Source organism: Pseudorca crassidens, chromosome 5 (genome assembly GCF_039906515.1).
Source record: "Pseudorca crassidens isolate mPseCra1 chromosome 5, mPseCra1.hap1, whole genome shotgun sequence".
Lineage (NCBI taxonomy): Eukaryota > Metazoa > Chordata > Mammalia > Artiodactyla > Delphinidae > Pseudorca > Pseudorca crassidens.
The window spans coordinates 20,326,917-20,351,942 of record NC_090300.1 but is presented as its reverse complement, the minus strand read 5'-3'; the positions used below and the strand labels follow the sequence as shown (position 1 = coordinate 20,351,942).

Sequence of the window (25,026 nt, the reverse complement as noted above, 5' to 3'; positions counted from 1 at the left end):
AAGGTAGTCCAGTTCTAGAACCCATGCTTGTATGTCAAAGAATAAAAATAAAATTTAAAAAACACTTGTGTTGGGTACTGATAGGAGATGGAAACTGTAAACATTTGGAATAATTCAGAAGAGTAAAACTTACTACAGCATTTGAGGAGACCCTAGAAGAATGAGTAGAAAGTAAGAGAAGAGAGAGAAAAGGCCTAGGGAGGGGCAGTTAACAGGGTAGAAGAAACGAAGAATCAGGTGGGAAAGGGAGATAGGGGCTCCACTTTGGAGGGCACTGAGGACCAGGTAGTAAGTTTGATTCACAATGGGAACATTAGGAAACATTTGCTTTGGCAAGTAACTGTACAGGAGTTGTGTTTTAGTGACATTTTTTAGAGGAAGAATAGGACATACATAGGATGAAGTGGAGATTGTAGGATAGAGATGAGGGACTAAAAAAGGACAATGACAGGAGAATGAAAGGGACATGTGTGCTAGGGAAAAAGTGACAGGCTTTGGTTCCACAGGATGTAGCAAGCGTTAGATGTGGATGTTAAAGGTGATGGGAGGTATTAAAAATGATTTTAAAAACATGGTAAGAGGGCTTCCCTGGTGGCGCAGTGGTTGAGAGTCTGCCTGCAGATGCAGGTGACATGGGTTCGTGCCCCGGTCCGGGAAGATCCCACATGCCGCGGAGCGGCTGGGCCCGTGAGCCATGGCCGCTGAGCCTGCGCGTCCGGAGCCTGTGCTCCGCAACAGGAGAGGCCACAGCAGTGAGAGGCCGCGTACCGCAAAAAAATAAAAAATAAAAAAATAAAAATATGGTAAGAATTTTTAAAACTTTTCATCCAAAATTTTAAAAGCTTTGTTAATGTTATCCCTGTTCATCACATTGCTCCTTGTGAGGTCTTTTAGTATAAAGAACTATATTTTAATATATCAGAGAAAAACACTTAAAATTATATTTTATCAGGACCTGTAACTTGGGTAAGTGGAAGATACCTGTTAAATTCTTAAAACAGTTCATTTCTGTGTCAAGCTCTTTTAAAAGACAGGGTTGTTAAATTCTTTATTCCAAATTGGTAATTCTGAAGTAAGCGTAATTTCATCTTTAGGGGTATGTTGTTGTTTGCTAAGAAATGTCTCATTGACGGCTAGGCAGTTGTGGTCCCCTGTTAAAAGTTCATGCAGAACACTGGTGTAAATGATCCTCAATGATAAACCAGGTGGCAGATAGATACATGATAAAACAAGTTTGCAATGTGCTCAATGTAGCTGACATTTATACTTCTCAGACCTTGCTATTTTAGGGAAGGTATCAGTGTAACTGTGATATTCTTTTTCCTGGAAATAAAGATCCTTAATAATCAGACGTTCTTATAAACAGAATTATTTACCTATGGGAATAAATAACCAGTTGCATTGAGTTAACAGTTACCTGGGGTTGTGAGGATAGTTATATTTCAAATAGAATAGAAAGCTTTGCAGGAGTACTCGTAGGCCTTTTTACATAAGGCACTTACATGCCTTTTACAAGTAAATGGCTTAAGAGAGTTTAAGCAAAGCATGTCAGAACAATGACTGTATTTAATACACATAGAGAAGTTCTTATGAAATCAAGACAGTTTTCAAGAAAAAGATTCTATTTATAAAGATTTACCACTTTATTTAGATGGTCTATATCCACAGAAAATAATTTTAAAATTGCACTGTTTATGTCTTTAAATGTGTTTATGTAGAGCTAGAGAAAATAATGTTAACTGTTTCATTTTGCCTTTTGTTTATGTGCCTTTTAGTATTATGTGAAAATCACACTCAGAACATGCCTTTTTCTATTATTAGACTTTTTTTTTTTCCTTATCTGGTTTTGGCCTTGTGCTACAAAGATATGGTAAAAATCTGTTTTTATTGAATTACAGATAATGCTTAGAAAATTTCATCCTAAAGTAACTAAGATTAAATAGTATTAAATTAGAAATTCGTCTTTGCTTTCTCTATTCACTGGGCCAACCTTAACTAGACAAATTTACTCCAAATTATTTTGAGCCATTATTTGAATTTTCATTATTTGAAAATTTCAGGGAAAGCTGCATTGTCAACTTAATGGCCTTCATATAAGGCAGTTGGTCTTAAATACCTTATCAGAAGACTTTGAGAGATTTGATGAGCGTCGGGAAAGTGAACAACAGGGAATACAAGCAAATCTTTAACCCAGGTGTAGAGTCTCTCTGAGGTATTGCAGGACCTTTCCAAAAATTAATTTGAAATATCCAGAACAATAATTGAGACTATTGAAAAAAATGTACTTCAAATGGAATTCTGCGTAATGCTTTCTGGGGGACCACATTCACTGAAAATTGTCCGTGGGAAATGACTCTCTCAGAGGAATATAGTTTGAGGACTGGATTTTAAAAGTAAATATTGTTTTGGGAGCAGTTAACATAGGAAGTGATTATTGTGTCTGTTTCTCAGTAATGGATTAAAGTTTATTATGTGCTGAGGTCTTTTCACTTAGAAAGTTATGTTCCTATGTTAACAATAGGCAATATAGGGAAATCAATTCATTCTTTGTGCTCTGCTAAATAATCAATTAACAAACATATTTTGAGCACCTGTCGGAAGTAAGGGATTGTCGTAGGTCAGGAGAAGAGGTTTCAAAGGAGAATTACATAGTTTCTATTCTTCTTTGACATGTAATTGAGTTGGGGAGAAAGACATGAAAAGTTAACAGTACAATCAGTATTGGCACCATAAAGTTGAATACCAAAGGAGGAAATTCAAAGAAGGAAGTCTTTGTGGAACTGAATGGTTAGGGCATGCTCTGTGGAGGAGGTGGGCCTGACATAGGCTGAAGGTTAGGCAATCTTTTCAGAAAATAGAGGGAAACGGTACGAACAGTATGAACAGAATGAGGCTAGCTGCCATATTTGAGCACCTTCTCTGCGTGAGACATTCTTTCCAGAAAAGAACCATAGTGCTACACAATTAGGGAACAGGCTTGTGTGGCAGGAACCACCATCCTCTTGATAGAGATGAGGAAGCTGAAACTCAGAGAGGTTAACCTACTTGCCTAAATTCACACAGCCTGGTGAGCAGCCAAAATGAATTGAGGCCAGGTCTCTTCTCACTTCAAAACCAGCATTCTCTTTCTCCTTTATGATTCTGCTGAGAACGAATGTGGTATAGTTATGATACAGTAATTTTAAAACTTCACCCATAGAATTGACAGGGCTCAAGAAGGTATAAATTTAAGTTAAAAGGCTGGCAAGTACATTTCATTCTTTTGCTTTGACATTGGATTACAAATGGCATAGAGTTTTACACCTGTTTGTGATCTTTGCTTCTTAGGCTTATAAGCCTCCTGTCTTTAGCAGATAGGGTAAGGGCATGCAGTAGTGGGACCCATTATAACATTGCATTTGGGCCATCTGGGATCCAATCAGAGGAAGCTTTGCGAAGATAATGTACTTTCACACCAATAACATAATGCCATAAAATTTTCACCAAGAAATGATAGGCATAGCTCCAGAACACATGCTAAATTTATTTATCATCTTCATATGGTCATTTTATGCTTTCATGTTGCATCATTTTCACACACCAGTCTGTACTCTCTGTCATTATGTGGCATAGCCTAATGACTTAAAAAAGATAAAGTATTAATTGAAGACTGGTTCTCTTGGAGCTTGTCACTTGCTAAAAAATTCCTCTCTTCATAGAGGTATTTTGAACATATACCAAATAAAATTATATATTGTTTAGAGAAGGAAGATGGAAGAATTGTATGCCATTGCTTTTGACCTCAGAGGAAAGCTCTCTTATTAGGAAATATTTATTGAGTGTACTTGTCCATGTGCCACCTCTCATGCTTTATCCACCTATCAGAGGATAAAGAAGTGAGTAAGATACGCCCTGTTCTCAGGGTAGTTTCCAGTGTAGTGATGGAAATATTCACAAGTAATGTACGGGCAAAACAAAGTGGGCACGGAAGAGCCAAGAATAGGCTGCTTGTGGGCAGAGTGTGGAATTTGCCTAAAACCAACCAGTAGACACCTTAACTCTTTGTATACTTTGTATATTGGAGAAAAGACAAAAATCAAATCATAATTTGTTAAAATTACATGATTCAGTACTTAAGCTATTTATCTTTCTGTTTAAGTATTTGATAAATAAGCATGACCCAAATGTAGGGTGATTCTAGACCAGACAGAAGAGATTAATTTGTTTCAGATGTTGGCACTTCTGTAGAAAGATGGGGACATAATTCACCTGAAGCTTCTTCGTACTAACTCCCTGATTAGGAGATGAAAACACTCAGTATTGACAGTCAGGTTTCAGTGGCTGCAACTTTTGTGTTAACAGAAAAGAAAAATCCATAAAAGAGAGGTGTGCTGTATTTAACTTTAGTGACAAAAGGTTTTAGATAACGCTCACGAAGCTCTTTTTCCTCCAGCTTTTCTTTGTTTGCAGGAAATAAAGCTGTATTTTGTAGGCTAGTTTCCAAACTTTCAAATGGTGAAAGTGCAACTGTGCATATTCTATAAGACCCCATTCAGCTGTGAAGTGTTTGTTCCTTGTTTCCAGGATTTATTCTGCATTCTAGGTTGGAAAACTCAGAATTTTTATTGTATGGCTTGCCATTCTTCATTTGCAATCATAAACATTTATTTAAAGCCCACTGCATAAAAACCTTCACGATAAGATTTTTGGCTGAAATTTTCAGGAGAAATTAGAGATATAGGTCCTCTTTTCTGAAGTTTATGGCCCAAAGGAAAAGATCCATTCATCTTGAAATAATGAAAACAAAACAAGAACTACAAAAGACCATACCATCAGCGATCATAATAATTATAAAAATAGCTTCTTACTTGGTAGGCACTTATTCTTTTACTTACGTGACCATACTTAGTTCTTACACAGCGCTGTGAGATTTATGCATTGCTGGCCCTGACTCTGGTTCACAGGTGAGAAAATGGAGGCTCAGCAAGGTTAAGGTCAGGTGATTTGCTCAAGGGTCATGTAGCAAGGTGCTGTGAGTGCTGAGCTCTCAGCCCAGTTTTGCTGTTTGTTTGTCTGCCTGTTTGTTTCCATCAGGATGGCATGACTTAAGTCAACAAACCCAGCAATGTAGACTTGAGGCTCAGTCCAGGTTAGTTCTGGAAAGACTTAGTAAAGGAGGCAGGATGTGAAAGGCGGGTTTTGAAGCATTGTGGTCATAAAACAGCAGAGACGGGGGAGTGGACTTCGAAGTTTCCCCGGCTTGGAGAGGAGGGCAGTATCGAATGGCCTAATCTGCCTGTGTGGTTTGCTCGGTATTAGTTCTACTCACACCTAATACCCTCTGCCCCAGCGCTCGCCAAGATCAGCAAAATCTACTTTTAGACTCAAAATCATTACCACCTGTGAAGTTTCTGGTGTCACTTCTGAATGACATAGCATTCTGCCAATTGCTTCATTGGATGGCTTTAAGTGGCACAGTTTAAGAAGTGTCTTGAGCCATAAAAGAGTGTTGCAAATGCTCTTATAATTTATTCAGCTGCATTATTGAAGGCATTAGGGTAATTCAGTTCATTTCTCTCATCATTAAAAAATAGAAATCTGTTGCCAACATGAAAATAATCAAACGTGTCATTGAGAATTGACATACACTTGGAGATTTCTGATGAACTTTTCTCACTTCCCCCAAGTCCTAGCAGAGTAATTAGAGCATGTCTGTGTGTGTGTGATGTGCACACATATGTGTGTTATATCCATATGTACATGTGTATTCCATAAAGGACTATGAAGTAGTCCATAAGTTATAGCTGAAAAAGGAACAAAATAAATATATGAACTAAGGGACGCATTCACCAATAAGGTTAGTGTATAAGTTTGCTCTGAAATATTATATTAATATCATTTTGTGGTTCTTTGCACTGATTACAAGTAGGACTTGTGAAAATATAGTATGTCAGTGACAAAACAAAAGATATTCTGACATACATGTGTAAATCTAAATTTATTATTACTAATAGTTATTAGGCTTGAGATCAAACAGTTGATAGATATTATTAAGAATCTTAACTGTGTCTTAATGAATTGATTTCTATTGCTTTTTTTTCCTACTGTTGTTAAACTTTATCCTATTCACACAGTAACAGTTTTCTGTTTGTAAATGACCTGACATTAATGGATTTGAAAAATATTTTCCCTTTTGTGTACCAAGAATTCTCAGGCGTATTTTTTTAAAGATCAATATTCTATGCTAATGTACTAATTTTTTGTTAAGAAAATTAGCACCTATGTTTCATTGCAATAGTTCTATGATAAATGAAGTGTAATTAAACATGTAGATTCTGCAACATTCACTTAAATATTAATTTGGGTTCTTTTATATTCTAGGCACTGTGCTAGGCATTGAATACATAATGGTTAACATAAAGAGATGCAATTATAAAAGTGCAATTATAAAATTGAGACATCTCTCAAATTTCAGATTGGCCATTGCAGAAATAATGATATATTATTATAGTTCCCATTGCCACAGAATTTAAATACACTTTTCATTAATTAAAAAAGTATTATTTGTAGATGTCAGTAAATATTTATTTTAAAGCCTCTATCAGTATTAGGTTTACTATGTGTAAGTAAAGTATTCTATTTTCGTGTAAGAAAAGTACCATTTTATGCTTAGAATCACTGCTTTACAAATAAGCAAGAGAACTAGCATTACAAGGTAATGCAGAAAGAGAAAACTCAATTTTGAGTGGCCGTACAATATTGTAAAGTTTAAAAGCTTAGGCTAGTACAGTATGCTCCAGTTTTGCCACTCAGTATCATGCAGAATGCTGTGACAGCCAGGGCTGATACAGCTGAAAATATATGCAGCCTTGGACGCCTTGTAAGTTTCAAAAGGTCATTTTGGCATCATAGTAGAAACACTAATTCACAGGGAAGGTCAAACTGGACAGCTAGGCAAGAAGATAGGTTGCTGAACCCAACAGTTGTAGATTTTAGAATAATTGTCCACTATGCTAACTGGGTATCTGAATTCGATGTGGCCATCTTTCATTGAAATATTTATAGAGGAACAATCTTTACTTGATGGTTGGATTCTAATATGTCTCTTCTCTTCTGAAACTTTTAAGTGTTTCATCTACAACCTTACCTGGTACCAGGACAAATGTTAATATAATTTTATTTATGTGTGATGTATGCTCCATCAGAAAAGGATGTTGGTTGGCTTGCAACAGTAAGTGCACATATAAAACAGGACTGTGAAAAAGAGACATAACAAGTCAGTTAGAAGGAAAAGAGACGGAACAAGTACTTGAGATGAAATTGAGAACTAAATTTCTCAGCTTTCTGGAAACCAAAGCAAAGGCTTTAGGAAGTAGAAAAATCCCAAGTTTATTTATTAAGATTTCTTTGTATCCCATATACAGTCTTATTCTTAGCCCTTAGGGTATTTAGTTAAATATTCTGACTCTGTCCTTGAGTGAAATCTTGAATGGATGAATTCCAATTAATTAAGAAGTGAAGGCTGGAATCTTCAGTCTGGCCTTCAAGGCCCTTACTGATTTGGTTCCAGCCCCAGATTATCTCCTGCCAGCCCCGTTGCACATGGGTGATCCACACAGACCAATTCCCCCAGTGTTCATGTTTTGTGCTTTTCCCTCTCCTTGCCTTTGTTCTCTGTATTCCTACAGTCTGGAGTGCCATTCCTTTTTGTCTCCAACCAAGTGAAACCCATCCTTCCAGGCCTATTTTAGATGTCTTATCCATCAAGAAACCACCCCTGACCTCTCTCTTTTAGTCACCAAGCTTTATTGTTATCTGTGCTGTGTACTTCCCACCTTCTCTCTTATGTGCAGTTATTTGTATATTTTATGTCCCCTGATTAAGCAGTAAATTCTTCAAAGCTGCATCCATGTATTCCCCCATGTCTAGGCTACATACATAACATCAATAAACTGCTAATATAATCAATGCATGTGTACTATGTTATCTAAGTATTGTTTACCTTTAATGAATATATTTATTCATTTAATAAGTTTATTGTTGGGCTTCCCTGGTGGCGCAGAAAGTTTATTGTTGTGTGTTGAATGTATTTGGATTTCTTTAAAGGAAACATTTTTCTTCCCCTAGGATAGTAGAGAAGAAAGAAAGAGAACTAAAAAAGTCAAGAGCACAATTAGAAGAGTAGCACTTGCAGTTTTTGTCAAAGGAGATAATTTTGAGGCAGTGGAACTGAGATTGTCATTTTTTTATTGTTTTGACTTTGGGTTTTCTTATCAGAAAGCAGCTTAACATTTACCATTTTTTTGTTTTTGGTGCCATAAGGTAACTAATATATTAGAGAACAGGTTTGTTACACGTAAAAGAAAAATACCAGCTGTACCATTTCAAACCCTCTGTGCTTTCTCTCTAGCATACTTTTCTATGGCTTTAACAGCCGTCAAAAAATCTATCTGCCTCTACGTGGCTTAGAAGTGTTTCAGACAGTTATTCCATCTCCTTCACTGCTTTTCAAACACTGTTTTAGTGGCTGATATAGATCAGTCTTACTGTAAGCATACTTGCTTAGCATATATTCAGTTGTATGCGTTTAGAGCAGCCTTCCTTGCTCCTTATGTAGAAGGTTTCTGCTGGTAGAAATCTAAGCTCCTCGAAAGCTCTGAAGAAAATGTAGCCTCTTGCTCAGAAAGCAGACAAATAGAAATAAAATCATGCTCAAGCACCTCTTCCTCTACAATTAATCTTTACATCAGTTACTATTTAGAACCCAGTAATGTATGAATTACTAGATTAAAACCAGTTAACAATCCTAGAAGAAACTAATAGACCTGGAGTGTATAATTCTCACATTTCTAAGTGTACGTTATTAGTGTCCAGTATATACCCCATGGACATACCAGGACAAGAACATCCATCTCTCAGCTGTGTGAAGAGGCCATCGTATCTCCCTCAGGATCTGTACACAGGGCTTTCTCTTTCACTTACCTCTCAGAGCAAACCACAAGGGGTGTAGTCGTGGCTGCTGCACCATACTCCACTCTACCCCCAATCTCTCTGTTTCTTGGCTTCTGTTGTATTTAAGGCCATTTCTACAAAGTTTGGTGTTAAAGTACTAGCACGTGTTGCGAACGAAATTTTAAATTTGGAATCAGAAGACCTGATTTTGGGTCCTGATTCTTCCATTTAATTAGCTTAGGAGACTTTGGCGAGCCAGTCACTTACCCGTGCAAGCCTTAATTTATTTGTTCACAAATGGGCGAGATAATATAACCATCTCTTAGAGTCCTGAGGAGCAAATGGCAAAATTCAGATGAAAGTAAATTGTATACCAATATATCAAATATTATTTGCTATTGTTGCATAATCATAGAATGTATGAGTTCTGGGGGAAAAGTAAATTTTTCTTGGGGGGAAAGTAAATTTTTCCAAGTGGCTCCTCCAGTAGAAACTTTTTATTAAAGAACAAGATGAACCCCTTGCAGGTTTTATATATAAATCAAAAGGAAATGTAGCACAAGCCAACTTCCCAAAAAGTTTGTCTCTTCACGGGTTTTTAATGAAGATGCATAGTTTATATAGTTTTATCCAAAATAAAGTGGTTCTTCCTGGAAGAAGATTAAAGCATTATTTAAGTCTTTTTTCCCCCTATTAAATTTAATACGAAGGTTTTACTTGAATTTAAATAAAAAGCTAGGTTTTAGTTATGTATGAAGAACATGATTTGACTAATTCCTATGCAAAGTTTTTCCTTATTCTTTGGATACACATACAGACACACACAAACACACATACATGCATATCTGCACTCCCATACATACGTTAATCCTTACTTCATATCTTATCCCTACTATTAACAATTTATTTTATCTTATTGTAATGATTGAATAGGTGCTTAATTGTTTTTTCATCTTTTTGCAAAATAATTTTACTACATAAATTATTCTTATTATAAATAAGAATGATGTGGAGGGGCATGTATGGTGCCTGATTTAAAATAATATTTTAAAAAACGAATATAACAGAACTTCATATACATTTTGCAGGTATGTCTATTTTCTAAAGTAGTTAATGGAATATAATCAAAAAGCATGTCACCAAATCTCATCTTAACCATTTTTTTTGACTTTTTATTTTATTTTTTTCACACACACACACTGTTTTATTTTTACAAGAGATATATAAACTGACACCAAGCATTGTAAATGGATGACCACAACGAAAGCAACAATGCCAAATCTCAAATAAGCCATCTTTTGGGAAATCATTGGGTAGAAATGCAGTAAACAGTCTCTCGTGGAAGTAGTAGTTTAGCTTTAGTTGATTATGATTGCCAAAATTTAATGAGATTAAGGATAACCTGGGAAGTTTGCTTAAAATGTAGATTACTGGTCTTTATCCTCTGTAGGTCTAGGGTAGGTCCCAGGAATATGTTTTCTTTTTTTTTTCCTGTTCTTTGCTACATTTATTTGTTGAGACAAATGTCTGTTCTTAGCCTTTTTTTTAAAGGCTCTGTTAACATGTAATTGACACACGGTAAACTGCATATACTTCCATCAACATCATATGCACTGTGATTTGCCATGGAAAGCAGGTCATTGCTTTTTAAGTGCATGTGATGCTGGTGGAAAAACATAAAAGATTTCATCACTGTCTCATTAGGAGGGTGTAGCCCACTTTTCAGATTTCCTCATGGGTTACAGCTTTTCCAGAATGCACAGAACCTTATGGGCAATTAAAATACTTAAGAAAGGGATGTTCTTTTTTCTATTTAGCAAAGGAACCAAACCTCAAGTTGCCATGTTAGTTTGTTCATAGTGTGCTCAGTATGTGTGCTCTTTTGGAAAGTACAAAATCCTAGGAATAGAATCTTGCTCTTATCTCCTGAGAAGTGAGACTTTATTTATACTCTGACAACATGGTAAAAGCACATTGTCAAAAAGAGAATAAAAGCATTAGAAATGCCCACACTTTGCCAACCAGCCATCTTAAGTCTTTTGCAAATCCAGTTTGAGGTTCTTCTTTATTCCGTGAACTGTTACTTAATAAGCGAGAAAGAGTTTGAGGAGGGTAAAGTGAGAGGAGAGTGTTTTATTTTCTAACGGGAGGCATGTCCACTGGCAAAATCATACAAAAGTGTATACCTATCTCGGTTCTTTAGACTGGAAGTGCATGCCACTCCAGGAGAATGCTCCACTCCATGGCACGAGGAGCCCCGGCCTCAGGAGAAAGAACCACACAGAGAAATGTGTTTGGGCCTACATGAGTTCACCAGAGTTCTATTGTACCTTAGCTAGTTTGATAACGCATTGCATTATTTATAGCACTTGTCAGAAACCATTTCCTTTAGTCAATTAGTGTCTAAAAAAGGAGGGGGGAAGCAGGATATTTTCTGACATTTGTAGAAATGATGTGTAAAAAAAGCATTCCCTTCATCATATGACATTGCGCTGTCAGAGATTTTCCTAATATAACATGCCCTGCAGACTCTGTTAACTACACATTTTGTTGTTATTAATAAGAAAAGAATAGTAACCTGTATATTGTGCATTTTGATACTCTGTCAACTGAAACATTTATTCAGACTTCCAGCCCCCTGTTGTTTGGCAAATAATTGCAAAATATAAATTTTGTAATTGTTTTAGCAACTAGATTGTTTATTTTGAAATAACAGGAGTTGAACAACTGATTTTACAAATGTTTCCATTGATTAACTGCCATGTAAGTGCTAACAGTTGAAAATATTTTGCAAAACAGAAATGAAAGGCTTTAAGTTCTATTTATGGGAAGAAAGACATATACCTTTAACCTGTTCCTACAATAGAAATATACAATCTAGATTTAAGGATAGTATCTTTTTTAGGTCTAGCATAGATTTAATAAATATAGAAAAGCACGTTATTAATTGTTGGTAGAAGCAGGTATTAATAAATGTTTTCTTGGAAGAAGTTTGCTGTTCTAGTTCAAAGTTAATATATGCATATACTTTATGTTCTAAGTGCTTATGTTATTAATACCACTCAAATGGAAGCATAGTTTTGTATTTATAATTACAGCGTTGCTTAAAGTAATGAAAAACTGGCATCAATTTAGGTGACCACTGGTAAAGACATGGACATATAGTAAAGTAATACACAGTTGTTAAAAAGTATTTATGTTGATCTATTTCTATTGATAAAGAAAGATCATTAACATATATTGTAGAAAGCAAGCCTCAGAATAATATGCTTTAGTATGTTTCCATCACTTTGGTAAAAGTGGTGAACTGTGTATGTTGTATCTGTAGATGTGTGTATGTGTATGAGAAATGCATGGAAAAAAGGACTAGACACACCATACTAATAATAGTGGTTACCTTTGGGTTTAGAGGGGGTCTGATTTGGCAATGGAAGGATGGAGAATTCTCAGTAAAACCCTTCTGTATGGTTTAAATTTATTACAGTGAAAATGCATTCATTTAGCAACGTCTAAACACCCCCCCCAAAATAGAAAGAAAAAATACATGGAGTTAATGTACATGATTCATATAAATTGCTTGCTAGAGATTTCTGTTCATCATTTGAATTTATATTTTACTATCTCTTCCATTATTATTTAGTAGTATCTATGTAGGTAATAGCCTTATCGTTTATACCCATACTTCTCAATCACAAAACAAGGCAGAACCATAGTTAAGAGTGCAAATTGTTCATTCTTTGATTTGAAATAATTCAGGTTATTGTAGTCACTGGAGATGTGAAAGTCTAAGTGTAGAGGAGAAAAACTCAAAATTTAAGTAAACAGTATTTAGTTCAACTTTTAATTTGCTCCTGAGGCTTTACATTTCAAATCTGAGAATACTTTATTTTCACCGTCTAATCACCACATGGTAGGTTTTTCCTTTGTTTTATTTTACATCTTTTTCTGAATGTGAGCTCCATGAGACGTGCGTTTCCATGTATGTCTGCAAAAGTTCCTGTGAATGAAAGAGTCAGAGATTCTAGATCTGCATTGTCCTTTGATGCTCATATAATGAGATTTCAGTTCTTAAGTATGTTTTGTGGCACAAAAGTGTGGTAAATGATTTATGTATAAATATAAATTTAGTTATCGGGGAGCCAAATTACCTTTTTATCCAGTTAATCTTATATTTTCAAGACGTGCAGAGTCTCTCAGTGTGTTTTTCGTTTTTGTAAGTTAAGCCTCGTAATTAATAAATATTGAGGTAGGCACAAACAAAATGTGCCTCCCTTTTGTCACTGTGGAGCTGCTTTTTGAAATTTTAGTCTTCTGCAAAATACATTCTGAAGCACTGGCTTATTCTATAGCAGTTGCAATAATATTAGCATAATTTGTTTTGTTCAGCATCTGAGACCTAGTTTAGTATATTTGTTAGGAACGTTCCCCAAAAGGTACTTCAGCTACATTGAAGTGAAAATGAGTTATTAATGCATGTCTTTGTTTTATAACATATCTTCCTCTTTTTTTAAACTAGGGAAAAACAGCTAGGTCTTGACTCACTATTAGGGAAAACATAATTCTTATTTGCATGTGAGTGTATGTGAATTTGTGGGGTTTTTTTTAGAAAAGCTCAAGTCAAACTGAGATTCTAATATTTTATTTTTATTAGGAATAAATTCAGTTGACATTGGTATATTATTAAAAGTATGTTTGAGTGTATTTGTTAAAAAGGTAATCTTTAAGGTCAAATATATAAATCAATAGAAATATCCCTAGGATTGAAACGTTAAACTGTGTGGTACCTTTGTGGCTTGAGTATTTGTAAAGTTTGCAATAAGAGATACATTTGTGAAGTGATGGGGACTTTTACTGATTAAATGGAAAGGAGGAATTATGTATGTATTGTGTTTTGTCATGAGAAGTCCAATAATTCATTTAATTAGGATGCATTCAATCCTATATTCATATTTGATATCATTCATTATATTCTGAAGAATAATTATTTTAGATCTCTTTAACTATAAACATAGATTTTACATATTTTTCTCATAATGATTAATAATTAAGCAACAGATTTTGGGCAGTCTTCTATAGAAATAAGCCAATAAGATTTCCCAGGTTGAGCTTACTAGGTTAGGTTTTAAATCAGACATCTGGAAATTCAAGATTTATCTGCTAAGATCAAGCTTTTGTGCTCACATATAGTTGATGGTAACGAGGTCTATTGCTACAATAAAATTTTAGAAATTCAGGAAAGTGTGACAACTATGATTATTTTGTTCTAACAGAGATATGCTTTATATTTTGGTCAGAATTTTTTGTTTTGTTTTTGTCACTTCTTTACATATTGATTTTATGATTTCGCTCGATTGAACCTACTCAAATGGAAAACAGGCATAGGTTAATTATGGAGAAGCTCTTAATGACCACTGGTTGTTGTGAGAATGATTCTGCCTTGGAAGGAAAGTTGGAACAGTGGGGCAAAGAGGTACACATGCAGCAGATTTCACTGATGTACAGGGTGCCGTGGGAATATTTCCTCAAGTCTCTCGTTAATCAACTTTATACTTATTTTTGAGTTGTACAGTAATGTTATTAGGGAAGCATGGATGAATTTGCTACCATTCCTCAATCAATGAAGATAATATTTAAACATGTTTTAGGTGGAGGTACCACCAACCTCAGTAAGAAGCTAGGTGATATTGTTGAGAAGATATAAAGATGGAAAATTAAAGCTAAGATTTTGGCTCCTAGTTACTGTGCCAAATAAACTATAACTCATTTAAGTAAACTTTAAAATCAAAGTCCCTAATTATGGCATTGCCCTGGGAATAACAGTATCACGATGTATTACATTCCATTTAACATTCACAGTTTTATCATGCTTATTTCACACTGGTAGATTCCAGGTGGGTTAATATACCATTCTTCCTGAAAACTGCCAGAATGGTTAGATTTGGTTTTTCTATCTTTTAGCTCTTTGAGCACATATCAACATTGTTAATTTTATTGTAGTCTTGTGTTCTGACTTCCTAATTATTATTTTGAAATATTAAATGACATGGACAGATCAGAAATGACTACCTAAGCCTAACAAGATAACAACTTCTTTGGGTAATATGTAGAATAAATAAAACAGTAAATAGGATTAGTATTTCATCTTGAAGAATGATAAAGTAACATTCGTAGTGTTATTAGACCTTCTCATGGAATAGAGGGAAATGTTAAAAGACTGCCTGTTTGAATATCATCAGAAAAAAAGGCAAGTTTTCCCTTCTTTTGCCAGAATTGAAGACTGATTCTGTCAGAAATTCACAGATAATTATTTACATGTTTTAAATTTGCAAAGCCACGTGTAACTGTTTCAAATTATTCCGTGGATTAAAAAAAAAAACTTCCATCAACTTCACAGTGAAGGAGGTGTATAAATATGGTTCTATGTTAACCTCACTGCCTTGTGCTCTTTCCAAAGAGTGGCGTTTGCAGGTGGTTTCATTCAGTTATAAAGGTGGCATCTCAGTGTTTTAAACTGTGGCTCATAAGCAGATAGTGAAATAGGTACATAGTATTATGCCAAATACTAACAGCTGTTTTGAAGAAGAATAAAGCAGGATAAGGGTCTGGTGTTGAGAGGAACAGAAGGTTTGGATACTTTTGACAGTGGGCGGGAAAAGCTTCTAAGAAGATAACTTTGCTGTAGGGACTGGAAGAAGGCACAGTTAGGAACAAAACTAGTGGCTCAGTCTACAAAATGCAGTGAGTCGTTCTGATATTTATCTTATGTCTTTTTTTTTTTATGTCTTTATTGGAGTATAATTGCTTTACAATGGTGTGTTAGTTTCTGCTTTATAACAAAGTGAATCAGTTATACATATACATATGTTCCCATATATCTTCCCTCTTGCGTCTCCCTCCCTCCCACCCTCCCTATCCCACCCCTCTAGGTGGTCACAAAGCACCGAGCTGATCTCCCTGTGCTATGCGGCTGCTTCCCACTAGCTATCTACCTTACGTTTGGTAGTGTATATATGTCCATGCCACTCTTTCACTTTGTCACAGCTTACCCTTCCCCCTCCCCATATCCTCAAGTCCGTGCTCTAGTAGGTCTGTGTCTTTATTCCTGTCTTACTCCTAGCTTCTTCATGACATTTTTTTCCCCCTAAATTCCATATATATGTGTTAGCATACAGTATTTATCTTTCTCTTTCTGACTTACTTCACTCTGTATGACAGACTCTAGGTCCATCCACCTCATTACAAATAGCTCAATTTCGTTTCTTTTTATGGCTGAGTAATACTCCATTGTATATATGTGCCACATCTTCTTTACCCATTCATCCGATGATGGACACTTAGGTTGTTTCCATCTCCGGGCTATTGTAAATAGAACTGCAATGAACATTTTGGTACATGACTCTTTTTGAATTATGGTTTTCTCAGGGTATATGCCCAGTAGTGGGATTGCTGGGTCATATGGTAGTTCTGTTTGTAGTTTTTTAAGGATTCTTATGTCTTTTAAGTTTTAAAATTTTGCCTGATATAGGAATCAATTCAAAATTAACTTTTTAATCATTGTCTGAGTAGAGGCTTCATGTTTCATTTTGTCTTAAATGTAAATACTTAAGGGACAAGAGTCATTTTCTAATTTGAGTACCGTTTAGTTAGTTGCTTTTGGAATTCAAATCTTTAGCAATAGTGCATCACCTAACCAACACTCCTTCAATATCCTTCAATAAGAGACCACTTGATGATTAGGTAATCAAACCTATCAGAATTCTAAAGGAATGCTTTGATAGACCTTCGATTACTTATTTGAGTTGGTAAACATAATCTTACTTTCCTTGCTAGCAGCTTGTCACCCAAAACACAGTGCAGAGCGTCAGACCAGTAGGCCACGTTGTCCATCGCTGTGCCATTCCAGGGGATTTGTGGTTGAAAGTTATATTTTTTTCTCAGCAGTGTTTCTAAAACTTCAGTCATTTGCATATCTGCTTCATGATTTTTACCAATATATTTACTTAGTCTTATTCTTTAAATTCTTTTTATTATACTTTAGCCTCTTCCTAAGTTATGATGTCCACAGGCTTGACAAACTTGTTTTAGCATTCCGATGCATCTATTAGAATTATGTTGTTTCTGCATCACTTAAAATCGCCATGGGTGCTACCAGTAGTGTGCTTACCCCTCACTGAGAAACACTGATCTCAGCTTTTTGTTATATGGAGTTGAATACTGCTGAAGATTGCATTAACCCGTTCAGACCACAGTTTTTCCCACATAATAAATAACTTTGTTACTCTATTTAGTACCTTAGTGAGTAGAGAAAGAACTATACAGCCTCCAGAAATGCTTAGTTAGTTGTTTGTTTACTGAAATCTCTGTTAATATTTGGGACAAGCCATGAGCAAAATTGTACTGTGAGCTAACTTAGTTTACTAAAGTAATGCATTGCTAATTATGGACTTGTCGACACCAGTGAGCCAGGGGGAAAAGTTAACTGTTTTGGACGACGAGCTTCTCCTTGTCAGCTCCAAACATACACAGCGAAGTTGGCCATCTTTTCCAGTTAGATTGAAACTTGTCTTAGTAAGTAAAAAAACCTCAAATAATTACTAAGTTAACTTCCTCAATATGTAACTTATTTCAAAATCAGAAGTTATGAAAAAGTCCCCCAAGTTCCCAGCTAACTACTCTGGCTTGTAATAGAACCAATCTGCCTATATTTGATTAGTAAACATATATGACTAAGAAATTTAACTTTGCTTATAGAGGCCATCCAGTTCTCCAAAACAGAATTTTAGTCTTATACCTTGTAAGTGTCTGTTTATCCTTTACTGCAGAATCCATGCAACCCTTAAATAGATATTTATATGAAGCCATCCACTGTTACTTTAATGCTAATATATATCAATTGCTGTAAGAGTAATTATTTGTAATTCCCCGTGGTTTTTTTTTTTAAACTTTATCCTGTTTTTGGTTTCTTTTCCTCTATCTTTACATTTTCTTCTTTTCCTTTCTATTTACCTCCTCTTATCTTAAAGTAGAAAATACATGTGAATTCTGATATCACTCAAGGAGAGATTGGTCTCGGTTCTTGGGAAGAATATGCCTGTCTGTATGTAGAACATGTCCCATGATAGGAAGAACACTACAGTTTAGTGTTTGGAATTTGATCAACAGGTAAAAGAGGGCTTGTTGTTATGCAGGTTTTTAAAAGTTTGATTCTCACTGAAAAACGGTTGTATTCCCAATCATTTCTTTTGTTCGTTTTCGTTCAGGGAGGTTTATTATAATACGTTGAAATATTGGTCAAAAATTTACCTCGGAAGCAATTTACCTATTAGTAAATATCTTTTTTTTTTTTTTTTTTGCGGTACGCTGGCCTCTCACTGTTGGGGCCTCACCCGTTGCGGAGCACAGGCTCTGGACGCGCAGGCTCAGCGGCCATGGCTTACGGGCCCAGCCGCTCCGCGGCATGTGGGATTTTCCCGGACCGGGGCCCGAACCCGTGTCCCCTGCATCGGCAGGCGGACTCTCAACCACTGCGCCACCAGGGAAGCCCAGTAAATATTTTTACAGTAGAAGTATTTCTTTCAGTAATTATTTACAAACAACACATATTTTTAGAGTAAATATGTTTGCAAGAATTCCTGCAATCTGAACAATACCCATACACTTTTAAACATTGTCTCTATCTGTAGAACAAAAATCCATTGCCATTTGAAGTATTGACCCGAATCCTATAAAATCTTAATTTATCAAAGCACTCAGTTATGAAGATTTCTAGTCTCCTCTGAAATTCTTACGTTTCAATAAAGAAAAAGAAAAAGGTTACAAGACAGTATTCTGATATCAGCAATTTAGTCAAACCAATTTTTAGTCAAACCAATCAGCAATTTAGTCAAACCAATTGGTTTTAGTCAAACCAATTTTTTATCCAATTTTTAGGATAAAGTTTGAGTTTGTTACTCCCAGTGCCCTGTATCAAAGGCTGGAACACACATTATCAGGTGCAGCTGGACTATTTCATAAAAGTCGGGGTCCTATCTGGTTGCTCACTTGTCCATGCCTGGCTAATATTAAATATTTTGATTATCGTCCTTGCCTAATACATTTTATAATAGTATTTTCAGCTTACAAATACTTATCTATAATTCTTTCAGTGATACTTTTTGATGTAAATAGGATTTCTCTGCTACAGAAAATATAAATAATCAGGACACCCATTTATAAGCATTTAAGTAATTAAAGTATATTTTGTACTTGAGTGGAACTAAACCTGTAACATTGTAGAAAGGAAAAATAATCAACCCTAGAAATTAATTTTGTAGTTGTATTTAGACATAACCAGCAAGCAGTGAAGATATTTCTAATGGTACCATTGTCTGTCCTCATGTTGTTTAGATCCCATAGATCATGATGAAATTTTCCTCGGAACTGGACACACATTCTCACAAACATGTTTATTCCTAGTAGGTTGAATAAAACCTATTCTTTTAGTAAACACTTTAAGAACATCTGTTATATTCCAGGGACTGGGTTAAAAAAAAATGGTAATACACTCTATTGTCATGGAGTTTATAACCTTGGGGGCAAAAGTACCAAGAGTTACAAAGTACTGAGAATATTCTGAAAGGGAATAATGTTTATCAGAGTTGGCCCAGCCTTCTACGGAAGGTGATATTTGAAGAGCAGTTTAAACAAGGTGAAGGGATTTGCCGAGTTGAAGGGGTAAAGAAGTATGTGTCAAACCAAACAAAGGGTTAGCATGTAACAAATCCCAGGAGCTCACAACGGTATGACATATGCCAAGAACCTCGGCAGTTCCTCACAGCTCCTCTCTCCCAGGGAGGATAGAGGTGCAGCGCTGGGAGAAACCAAAAAGATAAAATGTGTCAATTCAAGACAAGGAGAAGGGGGCAAGAAAGAAGGAGTTGTACCGGCCGTTAGAGGTCAAGTAATGACAAGCGACTATGCGTACGTAGTCTTTGGATTTGGCTTGGTTGGGGGCGTTGACGACTGTCGCTGAGCACTAAAGTAATAGTTATGGAGGTTACACTGATACAGATTCAAGCGTGAATGGAGAAGCAGGAAAATAGCACGTGTAGATGACTCTTCAGACATTTGTTTGGGAAGCATGGATTACGAGCATTAGGGAGAGGTGGTGTGTAACTAGGCAAGGTCCCCTTCCTCCTGCTGTGCCACCCCTTCCAGTTTAGAGCTTCTTCAGCACTTTGACGGCTAAGAGAAGGAATTGCAGGAAAGGCAGGTGTTCCTATATAGAGGGAGTTTAGAGGGAAAGAAGTCTCGAGAAGGAGCCAGTCAAGGTGGCAGCTTAACCTTGGGCAGGAGAAGGGAAAGCTCCTGGGAGACTGAGAAGAAAGATTACAGAAAGATAGTTTAAAGATGGGTGGTGGGAAGGTGAGAGAGAGTCCATGCCTGGGGGCCACTATTTTTACTATGAAATATTTGTAACGTATGAGGTCATCTACTGTTGGTAGTGAGAGCAACATGTAGGAGGAGGGACTTGAGAGTAATGAAGTTTTAGAAGAGCTGGAGTGTGAGAGGGAGCTGTCCAGGGCCAGGGGGAGGATTCCTAGACAGTGGGAGGTCTGAGTGACCCTAGAATATAGAAATTTATAGAGGCAATGAGGAGTGTGTGTGTGTGTTTTCAGGTGTGTGTTCACATTTGTTTATATGGGTGTGTTCCTGCATGTGTTTGTGTATTTATGTGCTGTAAAGTGAATTCCAGCTCGCATGTAGAAATCAGTCATTTAATTTGCCACAGTTTATGGAGCTCCGTCAGTTTTCCATCCCTAAGCCAGGCACTTAGGGTTACTGAGATGAGTAAGATTGTTTCTGTCCTTGGGAACATTAGGCTAGTGGGTCAGTCATGTACGCAAATAAAACACTGTATAGGGGAGCAGAGGTAATTGGGAGGAGACAGTGTTAATATATGGGTGGGTGGAGACGGAGGAAATGACATCCTGAAAGCTTCTCGGAAGAAGTGACATGTTAGCCAGCTTCTAAAGGAGGTAAGGGTTGCAGGTGAAGCTCTTGAAGATTCCAGAAAGACAAAAGAGATGTTGACCACAGATGTGGTACCTATGCAAGGCATGAAGAAGTTGAGAAATTTTGAATGCAGAGTAAACATTAAGGAAGGTGGATGAATCTTAAGAGTTTGTCACCAACTTGGCTTTGCTTTTACAGAACCAGGAAATAGGACCGGAAAATTTTTTAAAAACAAAAATATTTCTGGAGCATCAGTATGAGTTTTTTTTTTTCTTTTTAAATCTTTCCAAAAGTTGTAGTCTTACTACAATATTTTCTAAACCTAGTATCTGGGAGTTTTAAAAAAATTAATGTTAAGAATGACAGTATTAGTTCTAAAATAAATTTAAAAAATTTCGGCTAGATATCCATGGTTTATATATATGTATGTATATATATATATTCATATTCTGTATTCTAATTTCCACATTAGAAATATACGCTAGTTGGCCACTTTTGGCCCTTGAAGAAGTGTAACCTAACAGTATTTATTATACTGTGTCATTGCTCTTTAGAGTGTGAAACTTTTAGAGTTACTAAAGCCTTGTTTTCTTTGGTATCTTTCAAAATGGGGGAAAGAAGTGTATGCTTTTGGTAACTACTGAGCATTTTCTGAAAGTTTTTCCATCTAGATTGAAAGAGAAAGTAAGTTGTTAAAAGCAAAAATGCCCCACTGTAGAGAGCAGTCTGAGTTAATAGATCGTTAGGCAACAGGGGATCCCCCAGCTCCCACCCTCCAGCTTCATTCGTACCTCTGAAGTGCATCATGTTGCCCAAATCAAATTGTTCACTTCAATATTTCATGTTTCTGCGATGGACTCACTTTCTCCCTTGAGGTTCACTTCAGATTTGCCAGCCACACTGACAACACTGCACTCCTTATTTTCCCCACATGACCTCAACTTCTGCTTAAAAAATGTTAGAATAAAGGATGCTTTTGTTCGTATCTCGCCTCCCTGTGATATATTGACAAAGTGTCTGCCGGCTGAATGGAATAGTTTTACAGTATGAGTGCCGCTTTCAGTGGAGGGGCAGGACTTGGGCTGTAGAAGGAAGTGAATTGGATAGGTCAGGAGAATGTACCATTTGTAAACACCCCTTTCCTTTTTTATTCACGTGTCAGGACAGCAGGAGCAGGCTGTTCAGTGCCCGTGCCTGCGCAGAGCCGGAGGGAGAGCAGCTTGGAAGTCAGCTGTAGTTTTTAAACCTTGCTTTTTATTTCCTGATAATGATCTTCAAGTGCTTGGACTTGTTTGAGAAGCTGTTTTGAAACTAACATGGTTTAGTCCACTAACTGCATGTTGGGTAAATTCAAAACCCACATGCTCGTCCTCTTGCAGTGGAATAAGTCACATCTGATGGACATTTTCTGTGCTTATAGCATAGTAATGAACATCTGACAGGCGCGACCTTTCATAAGACAACCCACACTATTGGCTTTCTGCCCAGAATATTGCTGCAACACTATCTGTGATTGGTTATCTCTCTATCATGCATTGCTTCACAAGGGGAAACGGCCCCTTTTTTTAATAAATCTACGATGGCTGGCTGCAGTATGCCTCACTGTAAGTATTGTGTGTGTGTGTGTGTGTGTGTGTGAGAGAGAGAGAGAGAGAGTGTGTGTGTGTGTGTGTGTGTGTGAGTGTGTGAGAAAGGGAGAGAGGCTGACTTGAATACTACTTAGTCTGGTAGCACATGGCAAGGTTGTGATACTGTAGGACATCAGTGAAGAGCTACTTAGTAAATCTTAACCTATCTCTTTTTTCTACAGGTTGGTACTAAGAAGTGCCTTTCCTGACGTCTCTGCTGCTTGGAACCGCTTCTAGAGCAGTCTCTGCTTTTGCCTTGCTTGCTGCCAGCTAGACTGTGACGACAGCACATCCACCCTCCACCTCTAGCCCAGACACCCCCATTTCTACTTATAATCAAGAGAAAAGCTCTAAGTATCTGGCATTGCCCTAGGCTGCTTTAGTTTTAAAAGAAAAGTTTGCTGAAAAAGTAAGATATCTTCTGCCAGGAAATCAAGGAGGAAAAAAAAAATCATTTTCTCGATTTTGCTCTAAACTGCTGCATCTGTCTATGCCAAACTAATCAATACCGATTGCATCACCAAACTCCATTGCAAATTCAGCTGCGAGGAGATTCCCTTTCAGACAACTTTGCTGAAAGCAGCTTGGAAATTCGGTGTCAAAGGGTCTGCCACGTTTTCATGCTTGCATTTTGGGCTCCAAATTGGCACTGGGAAGGGGTTACTGAGAGCACAAGGCTGATTCGAGGCCCTCCTTTTAAACGTTCATCTACTTACGATCCTAGTATTTCTCTAAAAACCAAAACCTCTTTGAATTAACAGTTTCATGCTGTGAATTTCTAGTGAGAGATCTTTTCCTTGATATTGACAACACAATTTTCCACGTACTTTTAAAGCAGGGAGTGGGGGAAAAGTATTTTGGAGGAGACATTTTCATCATCATTTTACAGTTTTATCAGTTCAGTTTTTTCTTTTTTTTTGGTTGTTACTGTTTTTTTTGGGGGGGGGGGTTGGGTTTGTTGGTTTCACTGAAAATTTTAACTACCTGTAAAATCTAAACATGGCTGTTAGTGTCACACCAATTCGGGACACAAAATGGCTAACACTGGAAGTATGTAGAGAGTTCCAAAGGGGGACTTGCTCACGGCCAGACACGGAATGTAAATTTGCACATCCTTCGAAAAGCTGCCAAGTTGAAAATGGACGAGTAATCGCCTGCTTTGATTCATTGAAAGTGAGTAAATATTATATTATTTTAAGGATATGCAATAATTGAATAAAGGGGATGTGGATATACAGTCCACTGAGTTTGGAATTATGGATTGCTGTGTTAATAGTTTTAGTTATACGGTGTGTTCTTGATGATGTTGAGGTGGGGGACTTTACTGAGAAGCAGTAGAACCAAGTCTGGCCAAACTTTCTTTGTTATGAATAACTTTCTCCGTCCTTTAATGCTGTGATTTTTTTTTTTTCTAGAGCAGAAGGTGTCAGGCTACTTTTTACTTAATAATAGCTAAGTCAGCGCCTATCTATAGGAATAGTAAATGTAGATACATGTGTGTGTTAGCATGTGCATAGATGATGTACAAGGCCATGGCACTAGCTGAATGGGGATGATTTGTTTTTGCTTGTTTGAAAACGTGCTGTACCGTTGTAAAAGTATAGCAGATTCTGTCAGCTAAACTTGGATAGACTTTTTATATTAATGTTTTGACATTGTGGAGTTCCTTTTTGTTGTATGAGCATATTATTTTAAGGCCAGAAGCAATGTATTTTGTGGAAAACATAACTAGAAGTAAGGTTCTGGGCTGCTGCCACAGTACCCTATCAGAGGCATAAACTTTGTTGAATGTGACTTTTATAATTCAGTAGAAACGCTTGAGTAGTATTATTAATTGGATTTTTTAAGTTTCTAAAATTCTAATGTGAAGTAACTTAGCAGTTTATTTTCTGTTACCTCCTGATTATTATGTTTTTATTTGTAACAGTCTCAGCTAGGGGTGTTAAAAGTTAGCTTTTGTGGGCACCATAATACCAACAAGTTCACTTTAGTATATTTCGACATTCAAAAGTGTCATTGGGTTCGTATTTCAGGTATCAGGTTTGAAAGTGGGTCTTTTAAAAGATAGCATACATGTCTTAATTTTGATGTGCAAGGTCGACTAGAAGTGTGAAGATTCCTGGGTACTTTCTACGTACTTGGTTTAATGAACTGCCTTTGAATATTAATGTGCTGGTTTAATTCACTCTTTGAACCTTGGAGAGGGGAGTCGCTGTTTTTTCAACATGTATAAAAAAGTGAAGGTTTCATAGATCCATTTTGTCTTTTGCAAAAAGAAAAAAATAGTGCTACAGTAACCTTTCTTTAATACCATAAAGGTGAATTAACTGAAATAGTTAACATGTAAGTTAACTCATAACTCACCCCAATGTTATGAGTTAACTTGTGAGTTAACTATTTCAGTAAATTGCTTCTTGGTCTAGTGTGTGCAGCTCACTTTGCTAAAGTTTCACCAAAGACTCAGGGATATTAT

General features: G+C 36.5%; 1 protein-coding gene across 15 annotated transcripts in view; it reads left to right on the top strand.

Moving 5' to 3' along the window:
- Positions 1 to 25,026, top strand: part of MBNL1 (muscleblind like splicing regulator 1) — a 202,158-nt gene that overhangs the window by 32,500 nt on the left and 144,632 nt on the right. For 10 of the 15 annotated variants that reach the window (XM_067737475.1, XM_067737477.1, XM_067737469.1 and 7 more), the window contains exon 2: positions 22,736 to 23,726. The exons of 3 other annotated variants lie outside the window; for them this stretch is intronic. In XM_067737475.1, coding sequence (XP_067593576.1) covers positions 23,553 to 23,726 — 174 coding nt within the window. In that variant the 5' untranslated portion in view covers positions 22,736 to 23,552. Of the gene's footprint in view, positions 1 to 22,151; positions 22,530 to 22,735; positions 23,727 to 25,026 lie in introns of those variants that run through there. 2 more of the 15 variants (XM_067737470.1, XM_067737480.1) reach the window with 2 other exon arrangements.